The sequence below is a fragment of the Nothoprocta perdicaria genome, unplaced genomic scaffold (assembly GCF_003342845.1).
Source record: "Nothoprocta perdicaria isolate Ctin4 unplaced genomic scaffold, notPer1 scaffold_87, whole genome shotgun sequence".
Classification (NCBI taxonomy): domain Eukaryota; kingdom Metazoa; phylum Chordata; class Aves; order Tinamiformes; family Tinamidae; genus Nothoprocta; species Nothoprocta perdicaria.
The window spans coordinates 779,603-790,941 of NW_020456165.1; the positions used below are offsets into that span (position 1 = coordinate 779,603).

Here is an 11,339-nt window from a genome sequence, read left to right on the forward strand (position 1 = left end):
GGCAAGCATTTTTTTTCTCTGCACTTTTCAGAACGTAAGTAAAGCTTATTGGAAACCCAGTCGTATTTTTTCTTCCTTAAACAAAAGGCACAGGAGGCATCTTGCCCAGCTGTGCGGAGCGGCCCCGCRGTGCAGCGGGCACATCTGGTGAGGAGCACATCCATTTACCTGCCCATGTCGTGCACTTTGGGCCAGCAGGCAGGAGAGGTGACAAGCACCTTTGCAGATTTAAATCATCAGCAAACTCCCARTCATCCATCCACTACATTGCCATGACCTTCCGCCACTCAACCTGTGGTGCCAAGATTGGTAGTCCTGGTGCTCCGGGAGCCTCCAGGYCACTCGGGCTCCCTGATGGAGCGTAGCCCTGACAGAGCGCAATTGCCATGGCAACCTGCAGGTGCGGGATTCGTGCAGCTCCGGGCGATCCTGGTCGCTCCAAGCAAGCAGGGCTCCCCTGCCGTGCCTGGGAATGCTCTGGGGAGGAGCTCGAGGCTTTCCTGCTGCTGCCCCTTACCACTTGTTAGCAAGGTGTTTGTGCTTCAGGAACACTTTCTGGCTATGATTTTTCACAGCCTTTTGGCGGGGTGTCATGAACTGAGTGATGCTCCTTTTCTTCCTGTCCGTCTAGAGTTCCTGGGGGAAAACGTGAGACTTGCAAGGCTGTAATGCTGCACCCCCARCCCCAGTGCCGTCCAGCCGGATTAGAAGGCAAAGCGCTTGCAGACGCCGTGCACGCCGCATGCCTCTGCGCGTGCATGTGCATGTGCACAGGACTTCCCTTCACTCCTGCACACAGCTCCTGCAAAGCTATTCAAGGCATTAGCCGGGCAACTCCTCCTTGCGGTGCCCCGTCCGCGCGAGCGGCTCGGGCTCGCTGCCGCCGGAGCGCGGGGCTGCCGGGCACGGCTCCCACCGACAGCGCCAGCAGCAACGTGCTCCTTGCACAGCAGGAATTGCACAGGGGAGGAGGGAAAGGAGGGAGGGAGGAGGGAGAAGAGAAGGAGAGGAGGAGGAGGGGGGGGGGGCGGAAAAAAAGGAAATCCAGAGAATTCCAGTCTGGCAAATGTAGTGAAACAGCGTGATCGGAGTTCATTCTCTCTAGGAGAGCGGAGAAGAGAGCAAACATTGAATCGAGCAGCACGAGAAAGGTCTGTGGCTCTTTTCCTGATAGGAGCAGCTTTTCTGAGGTAAAATGATCCCTCCAAGCAGCGCGGCCGAAGTCGGCGTGGACAGCGTGGAGAAAGAGCCCGAAGCGGAGAGCACTGAGCAGCCCCCCTCCCCAGCATCAACCACCAGCCAGGAATCAAAGGTATCCAGAGGGCAAGATTTCCTTTCCTTCCCTGCTTTGTGCTTTCCTTGCTTTAAAAAGGGGATRTGCTGCTTTGGTTTTTTACGGGGAGCCCTGTGGCAGGGTTTGAAATAGGCAGCTGTAAGTGATCCCCAGTGTGACGGTCATACTTGTGAGGAGTGCTGGTCACCTGGGCGGCTTGGAGTGCTGWGATGTTGGGGTTTGGGGGGGTTTCTTTGTGTTTTCTCCTCTTTATTGTGGGGGGTGGATGGGAAATGGAGACCCATGAAGGGGATTGATCTCAGTTGATATTTTTAGCTGTCATGAGCCCAGAGAGTTTTCCCTGRGGGAGTTGGGGTATTTTACCTCCTCACCGACCCATCAATGAACTTTCACTGTTCAGCAAGCCAGCCACTGAAACAAGATATTGGTGACAGTTTTGGCACAAGCAYGTTTATGTTCGCCACTCAAGAAAGAGTATTTTTCCTCCCCTTAGCCTCTTATTTACTTATTAATTATTAAATGTGGTTCAATTTACCTTGATGAGAAGCCCACAGCCTGCTCAAGTGGCATGGTATGGTCTCTAAATTTTTAATTGAGTTGYGTATGAAAAGTTTTTCTGCCAGCCAGGGTGTGACTTGGAAAAGAGAGGGAGGTAAAAGGAGAAAAGTAACCTTTCAGAGGGAATGCTTTTTGCAGCTTACCTGTGTAATGTACTTTTACACATCCACAGCATGATAGCATCTGACAACCCATCCTGCGAACCGTAGTCCTAGTGCTGTTATGTGCTGTGCAAACATGAAAATAGGGAGGTCCTTGCCACTAGGAGCCTGCTGCCGGGCAGTGCCTTAGGAACCACSGTGTGAACTGAGCAGCTGCTTGACAGAGATGCTTCGTGTTGCCCCTAGTTTAAAGGCACTGGCTGCCTGAGCCTGTCGTAGGAAGAAGCTACGTTATTCTGAGTTATAATGAGATTTCCGTGGAGTGAATTGCAATAATCTCTCTGTGTGGGTAGAGTTCTGACGTGAGATTTAGGGTCTTTTTTTAGATGCTCTACTCCAAGGAAGAGAGCTAAGGTATTCCCTGCRTGAAACGGCCTCCTTAAAAGAAAAGAGCTCTCTCATCACCAGCTTTTCACCACACACACACTCAGCACTACTGAGACATGGCTATGCTRTTCCTTGTTAATGGGAAATAACAAGTTAAAAAGAGTAATTTGTTTRCTCTCTGATCTGGTGCACCGGTATCCGGGAGAGAGCACTTCCCTGGAGTTACTGAGTTATTATTTGGCTGGTGGGAGCACCATCAGTATGGTGAGGTCCCAGACATGAGCGGTGCCTCCACTGCATGGACAAAGCCACCTTTTCACGTGCGCTGTGTCCAGGTCTGTGCAGGCTGCACGTTCTCTCTGCTGCAGTCCTTGCCCTCTGCCCAGTACAGGGTTACGGTGCTCGAGGTGCCATTTCACCATCAGATGGCCACCGTGTCCTTGAGGGGCTCCCCACCAGGTCACTGAGCTCTCTGTCCAGCGTCCATTGGCCAACAGGACTCCAAAAATAAGAGAAAGAGAAGTGCAGTGTGCAGGATGCATTTTGGTTGCTTGTGCATCTGAGGCACTCACAAGGATAACAATAGGAATTAGGCACATCTGGCCAAAAAAAAAAGAAGGAGATTGCTCACTGGTTTATAATCAAATGTTATTATCATCTTTTTTGCAAGTCTTGTGAGCATTTGAAGTGATGCAGGGGAACAGACGACGGCTATGAATGTCTGTACAGATCAGTTGATGCCATTATTTGCATGCAGATATTTTCAGTAAATATATAATCTGTGTATTTACATTTTAAGCTTGCAAATATTATCAGAAAGCATGCTGTATTGTTCTTTCGATAGATARTGTCAAAAGAGGCTTCTGATCACTAGGGTAATCAGATTATATTTTTTGKTTTTTTTTTTCAAACATGAGAATGAAGGAACTCTCAGTGATTTTATAAACCTATTGTTTGTGCTATTTTTCCCAAGGGAGTAGAGGGACTTCAGAAGCTAGAGGGTTTGACACATGCCTARGTTGGTCTGTGCCAAGGGCCTGCTTGCAAGCCTTTATCTCGTGGTACCCCTGCTGAGGGAGCTGTCCCGTCATTCATAGAGGACTCTGCTTTCTTCAGGTACCTCTCCATTTTATGCGGGAACAAGTCTGTGTCCGCTGCAGTTGGTGCAGAAGAGTTTAGGCAGTATCTAGTTACTATAACTTGTTTCTGTGGCAAAACTCTTTCATGTCTCCAAACGTAGAAATAGAAACAATATGGATAATAGCAACCATTAAAATATTCTGGAAGCCCTTCAGCAGAAATAAAACTTTGAAGAACTAATGTAGAACTCATGTAACACGGATCTACTTCCAGTCCTGTTTAGTCATGGACAACTGTAGCATATAATCCCTTACAGCACCAAAGTCCAGGAAATGTGTCCAGCTAACACACTCCAGTCTGCACTTAGGAGATGACACGGGACATTCTGCAATTCCTGACTAGCGGCGAGTTTGCGAGGCGGAAATTGAGAAGCAGCAGAAATTTGGAAGAGTGTAGAGCATGGCTCTCATGCTTTAGTCACACACCCCTTCCACAGTAGTGCCTCTCATTCATAAACAACACTAAAGCCTCATACCACCTCTTCCTATGGATCAGGAGCATGCTTAGAGGTGAGCAAACTCTGATGCTGAACATGGAGATGTAATATGCATGTGTCTTTTGGAYTGTGCGTCCTCAGTCACTTTATATGCAACAGCCCCAATGTATTCTTTCAAACAGRTGTCCAAAGTGCAGCAAATACTCTAACTAGAGCTTCCTCTAGCAGTATAGATACTGCTGCTGGGCTTAGAACTTCACAGCAGAAATATATGAACGATGCAAAATTATAATTAATGACTTAAAATAATATATTGTCTCCCTAAACATTTACGTGACACCTGTCAACTACTTGAGTGGATACTTAAGCTATACTAGAAGTAGAAATTTAGAAGGGTACCATATAAACACATGTAATTGCTAATTCTGCTATGTGTATACATTTGTGATTATGAGTCCTTCATGCCTGTCTTCCAGGAAGGCAAATGGCCACTTTGTGGAAGAATTTTGCAGATTTTCTTCCCAGCACAGGAGGAAGTCATTAGTTAATGAATCCTAATGGGAGATTTCTTCCTGGTGGTAGCAATTAAAGACATGCTGCATACTTGTATAATCACTAAGTTAGCAATATAGCAAGTCTACCAAGAGCAATTAGACCTTATCCTGATGCCTCTTACATGAAGGTACCTTGAAATTTAATAAAAGCAAAATCTGGGGGCATATGAATGAGCCTAAAGGAAAAAAGATATATAAAAAAGTATTTCTTTTCCAATTCAGCATAGCTGGCATGTAACCATGTAAGCTTTGTCCTTCTTATACTCAACTGACATTTCTATATGAAGAGGAAAGAGACCATCTGCTGATTTCACTAACAGTGAGTCAAGTCACGACTTCTGCACTAAGAGTAATATCTGGGAGCTCYCACAGGTGCTAGAGGTGAGCACCTTGGAAAATACTGTTCCTATTTTTAAGTTTTAGAGGGACCTGAGTCTCTGCGATGTTTCAGTTAATGTCAGCAGCGTTGGTCAGCACTGCTGATCTTYAAGTTATTGCTGTTTCATTGCAAGTATTTTGAACAGCTGTCAAGTGTCTCTCATACAGTGCAGAAGAGCCGCTAGGGTGTTAAGTCTGTGCCATTGCAGGCAATCTGTCATGTACAAGTTATTTATTTGTAAACCAGTGGGCACCTGTGAGGGCCAAGTGTTCTTTCACCATATCGCCCATTTCTATCTACCTCCTAACAAGTCCAGTTATAACCGTTATGTATTGCACTCACGTATATTTGGGTGTAATAACTTTAAAGTTTTCTCTGAAATTTGCTGGCTCAACAAATTGCTTACTCTTGGGTCAGTTAGGTAGGCTGAATAGCTAGAAAATGAGAAACTAGACCTCTGAATAAATATGGCACTTTGGCTATCACAAAATAAATGAGTCTGTCTAAGTCTTACATTTCTGTATACTGACTAACCAGTGGCAATTGTGCAGGCAAACACAGCCAGTTGTCTTCAACGTCATTTCTGGCTGTTCCGAAAATGTAGCATAATTGTTCAAGCACTAGTTTAACTTGGTATTTAGTATGAATTTGCTGAAAAGTAGTAAATCAAGAAGAAAGATTCAGTACTTAAGTTAAAGATGTAGATATTTATACATACCCACAAATCAGCGAAGAAATCTGARCTTACTTTCTCCTGTCCTCTTGGTCCAACAGAGGAAAATTACTGATGCGAAGTTTCAGAACCAGATGTTAATATTAGGTACCTAACTATCACAAACAGCTTGAAACTCTTTGCGTTTTTAAAGGGATATGGGATTTAAATCACGCAGGATTTGTGCTAAGCAGAAGTCCGCCCTGCTTAAAGAGTTAATACTTTATGAGGTTCCATAGATGGCTACTGGTCAATGAATATTTAAAAAAGGCAGGGAGCATGGCATAGAGTTAGTGTTTCACCCTCCACGCTACTGATAAATATCCAGTACGCAAACTAGTGCTGCAGTTATCTTCAAGGGAATATCAAAAGAGCTTTAACAAATCCTGTGAAAAGGGAAGAAAACACCATCTCTCTCTCTTTAGATTAGTGACATGCCACTACATAAAATGGTGAGTATATGCTGTGAAGGCAAGMCTAAGGGGAACGTATTTTTCTGTGCTACTTTTTGATGAAGTGTTAGAACAAATTATGTAAAGATTAAAAGCAAGAAAATAATATTGTATCACTAGGAATAATATCTTCATTATACTTGTATGTCTAATATTTAGGTTTATTTTTACCCTTCTCTCTTACCTACTCATATCCTGATAATATTGTTTRCTCTGTGATGCATATATCAAGTCAGTTCTCAGGCATAACAATTCCTAGGCAAGATAGAAATGTGATCAATTCATTTTTTTTTCTCACCACACTTTCTGCCTTGCTATCAAAAATGAAAAACATGCCTATTGTCTTCCAACAATTAAAGATGACTTGACTCGTCTTGTGTGGTAAAAGGGATTTACTAAAAATATCGCAAATTTTCAGTCAAATAAAACATTTTTTTCAGTGCATAGACAGTCTAATCCTCCTTTTTTTTATGAGGTAATCCTGTTGAACCTAAAAAAAAAGGAAAAAAAAAAAAAGGTTTATTACCATTACTTCTGAAAAGTTCTCCCAGCATCTGGATTCTCTAACAGCTAAAGGACACTGGTCCCAACTCCACTGACTTTCACTTTATTTCTGGCTAGTTTGTGCATCATTATAGTTTTGATAATGTTAATTTAGCTTAAAAAAACTCTTTTCTACTCTTGGTTTAGTCATTTGTAGTAATCATTTATATCTCTTTTCAGCCTAGACTAAACAAGACAGGCTGACATAGGATTAACTCACTATTCTTCATTTCATTCTCATAATAGATCTGTGAACTTGCATCAACTTTGGATAATCTTTCTTGAAAATAGGTGACCAAAATTGCAAACCATGTTATACATGAGGTCTTGTACAATAGCATTAATACGTGGGTATTTTTCCGGAAATCCTGCTCCTAATTCTTTTTTTTAAGCTCATGACTGTATTCCATTAGTGTCTCCCAGTCACCTTCTGGTTTACCAGGCATCACCATACTATTTCTCCTCTATCATTTCCAGCAAGTAAGACCACTCTGATCCAGAGCTGGCTTGATTGGATCTCATGTACAATAGCTTGCTTTTGTACAACTAAGCCACACCACATTTCCAGGCTTCAAATGGTGGTCCTCCACAGTTTTCTTAGTGCCTCCATTCTTGTGTCTGAAGAAAGTGACCTTCTGACGTTCCTAATCTTCACATAAAACACAGTAATAAAAATGCAGAAAAAGAGACTGATCCTAGGTCTGGACCAATGTTGGTCTTTGGAGAAGGCCACCAACAACTTTTCTTCAGCTTCTCATTTCAACAGCAACCATCTTCCAGTGAACTCGCTGTCTGTCTCAACTTGTAACTTCTCTGCCGATCTCCATCTCCTCAATCTTAGGTAATGCATTCTCACTTGGTACCATACTCAACAATTTTAATAAAATTCAAATAGATAGAAGCTATCTTTGACTTAAAATATTGTCTTTGTCTAGAAATTTGTTCTTTTCCAAGATAGCTGATCATGAATTATTTACCTTTAGTAAACTCTGGTTACATTGTATCTCCCTCTCCCCCCCCCCTTTTTTTTTTACTTTCTTTTTTAAAATTTTCTCTTTTTTTTTTTTTTTTAATTTTCATTTTCCCTTTCCTTCAAGCACTATTGAGGTCCTGTCTACAAACTTGGGCTTGATAGGATCACTTTTCCCTCTTGAAACAGGTGTTTATTTTCTTGTGTATCATTTTTAGCTTGATAAATTTATTAAGAAGTCTTGATCCTAGACTTTYAAAGTAAGATTTTGCAATGGAGATTATCTGGTTTCTTTTCTACCCTTTGAAAGTAAGATTTCACAGTGGATATTATCTGGTTTCTTTTCTCCATTTCACTTCAACAGATCACTGGACTGCTTTTTTACCATCATATTTTCCATTTCAGCATCTTTTTTTCCTACTTTTTCCTATTATTTGTCCTCAGGATCATTGCTCTTGGAGGAAATTGAGATATTCGTTAGGTTCTGAGACATGTATTATCACATCGCTAGAATACAGCTGTCTGTATCCTATTTTTCTATTCCTAACCTGTATCAACCCTTTGATATTTCTAAGTATTTTTGAAAGCACTCTCACCTAAGCAACTCAGTCTGAAAGATCCAGTTTTCTTTGCACACCAGGTTGGATATCTTTTTCTCTCTTTTTCTTTCTCTCCCTCCCCTCCCTAACCATTCTTTGTAAACTCTTTGCTTATTTACAGTACCATTTTCTTAGGTAACTATTCATACAGCATGCCAGGAGCACGTATCTAAACAAAATCTTTATTTTTATTTTGGTTTCCAGGTAGATTTTAACATACTTGCTTTGAATAAATTCTATGCCTTCTACACATCCAAGTGCACCCAAGCACCTGACAGTTTCTGTTCGGTTATCTTCATCAGTGAAGCATGTCTAGATCTGATGGCTCAAGGGTAGCAAAGGCCAAGCCAGATCTATGACTGATGGCTGGGCAGGTCATCAGTACTCGGTACTTGCTGAGAGCCAGCACTCATTAGCTGAGATGCAGTGACTTGCTTATACAGCACTGCTGCTTTCTAGACCAGAGGTAATATCTTCATGCTGCTCTTGGTGTGCACATATTACTTCAGTCAGGCACCAGCTCAAGTATCTCTGTGTCACACTCCTAAGTGTGATGTGGCTTAAAATATACACCCGGGGAACTGAGAGTGCTGACAGCTTGGAATTTCTTCAAGTAAATGTAGAACTTCAAAGGCCATCCTCTTGAAATCCAAAACTTTGGTTAGAGGTTTGTTTTCTTCCTTACACTTGATTCAAATGAAAGTAACTCATAATCATCTGATCTGAGAAAGTCCGCCAAGATCTGCCCTTTTCAGGCCTGCATTTCTATTTTTGTGTACTAAAGCCCTTGCTGTAAACTCACTCATGGAAGGTAGAAGTTTCCATGTACTCCTATTTTGTGAGTTTGTCTTCATGTCTATCAGACAGAGGATGTCTTTCCTGTCCGTCTTTCAGATGGTGATGTTTGAGTTGAATATTCTTGACTTCTGTATTCAGTGCTTCACAACCTCCAGTTGTAGAGGCAAATGGCCATTTTACGTTAGATGAGCTTTGTCTTTTTCAGGTATGTGAGTGTCTGTATTCTATCYGTAGCATAAGCAAATTTTGTAGTTTTGTAGGTAAATATGATAAACAGTGAAAATGAAAATCACACATCATTGCATTAATGACCAAAATAAGCTTACACTGATTTTTCTTTGACATACTTGTCTTCTTGGGGAAACTYGCTTAATTTAGAAGAAAAACTAATGCAGTATATGATCCTTGACAGAGAATTTAACTCAGAATTCTTCTATAACATACCTGCAATTAATGTAAAAAACATTTCTTGTGTCTTATGACATTTCTTAAGATGTATAACTTGCAGATGTTTGTACTTCAGAAAAAAAAAAAAAAAAAAAAAGGCTCTTATGTCTATTATTGTAGATATGTGTTAGGCACTCACTGAAGTCTTCCTGTTCATGAGTGATCTTAGTTGATCTGTTTTGAACTGATAACAGTAGTATGCTAAACATTGTCCAATAGAAGGTCGCAATTCAAGAGCTAAAGTGGCCAAGCTACTTTAAACGCCATAGCATTAATAATTGCAAGGGAGAGGTGTTTCCCAGCTGCAGGAGGCTGAAACTCCTATATGGAATTGCAGACCGAGTCCTTTAGACAAGTAATAGTGACAGCTTGAATGGTTTCCTCTCCTTGAAAGAGAAAATGCTCTTCTCCTGAGTTCCATTTAAAAGCATTATTAAAATRCCTCACATGCATTGATTTATTAATAAAGATCATTTTAGCAATCTGTAGTTCTGATTTAGAAGCAAAGTGCGGCTGACCTACTGTAACCAATGATTAGGTTTAATTCAGAAAGAAGCAAGATACTATAAACCAGTATTCACAAAGCTATTAAATTCAGCATTTAGGTTATTTTTTTCCTAGCTCAATCTTCAGAGCAAGACAAAGAAATGTAGGCTACGTAGGCATGGCTCCGGTGAGAGAGCAAAATCAGCCCGAGAGCAAATGCTGTTATAGCATTTGCTTTTGAATAGTCTTCTAGAGCCAGACTARTGTCTGCATTACTCCAGCAGTTAACTCCATTCAGCTTTTACAAAATTTACTCATGCTGAGTATGAGGGACCAGCTTTTCTTGACAGAGAATCAGAAATCTGACATGGTTCGCATAAGTCATCTCCTCAAACATCAGGTATGTAGACGCACTTAGTCATTACTGATTTGACAATGTTTACCCAGCCAATATAAAAGCTGAGGTGTAATGATCCTCAAAAACAATGTTTGCGGATTAAACTGAAAATCCTGCTCCAGAGTCCCTTGTCTTCATGCATGAGAAATGTCCTTGAACTGAGAACCTCTGTCCTCACAAGTCAGCAAAATGTAGTAGCCAAAATTCAACAAGGTAAACTTGGCTGACTGCCAYTGACTTCTGTCTAGTTAAATCAAGGATACGGTTGTTGAGAATTTCAGGACCATGATTTTTAAAATGCACCATGTGTTAAATTCTCAACTGGTATAAATCAACTTGAGGACCCAACACAGACTTTTTTTTTATTATAGGAACACCTCTTAGTGTATTTAGGTATCTCATTTATAAGTGTAGACAGGTCATTTCTCAGGTTCACAGATACTTCTAATTCAAAATATCTAATTGAGAAAATGTTAATAAAGAAATTGAAGGTGAATTGTAATCATTTGCCAAAGATTTTTGGTCACAAACATAGTTCTTGTCTAGTGTTACTTTTTTCCTATGTCAAAATCTATGTTGTTGTGGAAGTGTTCAGTTTTCTTAATAATGAAAACTTTATTCAGGACGCTTTCTCTGGTTCTGGATTGAATTTCCAGTCAAATGAGGAGAAAAATACATCATAATTTAAATCAGGCATCCTGGCCCGCAATTGGAGATCTACTTGAGGTAGTTTAGTTAATAGTTTGGCCTCCCTATGTCATAAATGGACATAGATGGAGACTGATTTATCAAAGGTAATTTACAGCAAAAGCCTGCCTTATGTGCACTGAATTAGTCTCTCTTAGAAGCAATCTTTTACCATTGACTGCAATCGGCAGCTGTGGCTAAGTTAAGAGCCTGAATTTAAGCAGAGTGAACACCACCGTGAATCTGTAAGAGCCAGGACTTGAACCTATGTCTTTCACAAGCTGGTCATTTGTTCCCCTGACAGGTTAGTTTGTCTGACTTTCTTCTCTTCTGCTCACAGCCCCTCAAAGACATTTGGAAAGGCAGCAGCTTGTTTTTTTTTTGGGTTTTTTTTTTTTT

General features: G+C 41.2%; 1 protein-coding gene across 2 annotated transcripts in view; it reads left to right on the top strand.

Annotated features, from left to right (window-relative positions):
* The first annotated feature begins 1,069 nt into the window (after window positions 1-1,069).
* The window catches only part of STAC (SH3 and cysteine rich domain), a 59,985-nt gene continuing 49,715 nt past the window's right edge, over window positions 1,070-11,339 (top strand). For both annotated transcript variants that reach the window (XM_026052319.1, XM_026052321.1), the window contains exon 1: window positions 1,070-1,312. In XM_026052319.1, coding sequence (XP_025908104.1) covers window positions 1,196-1,312 — 117 coding nt within the window. In that variant the 5' untranslated portion in view covers window positions 1,070-1,195. The remainder of the gene's footprint in view (window positions 1,313-11,339) is intronic.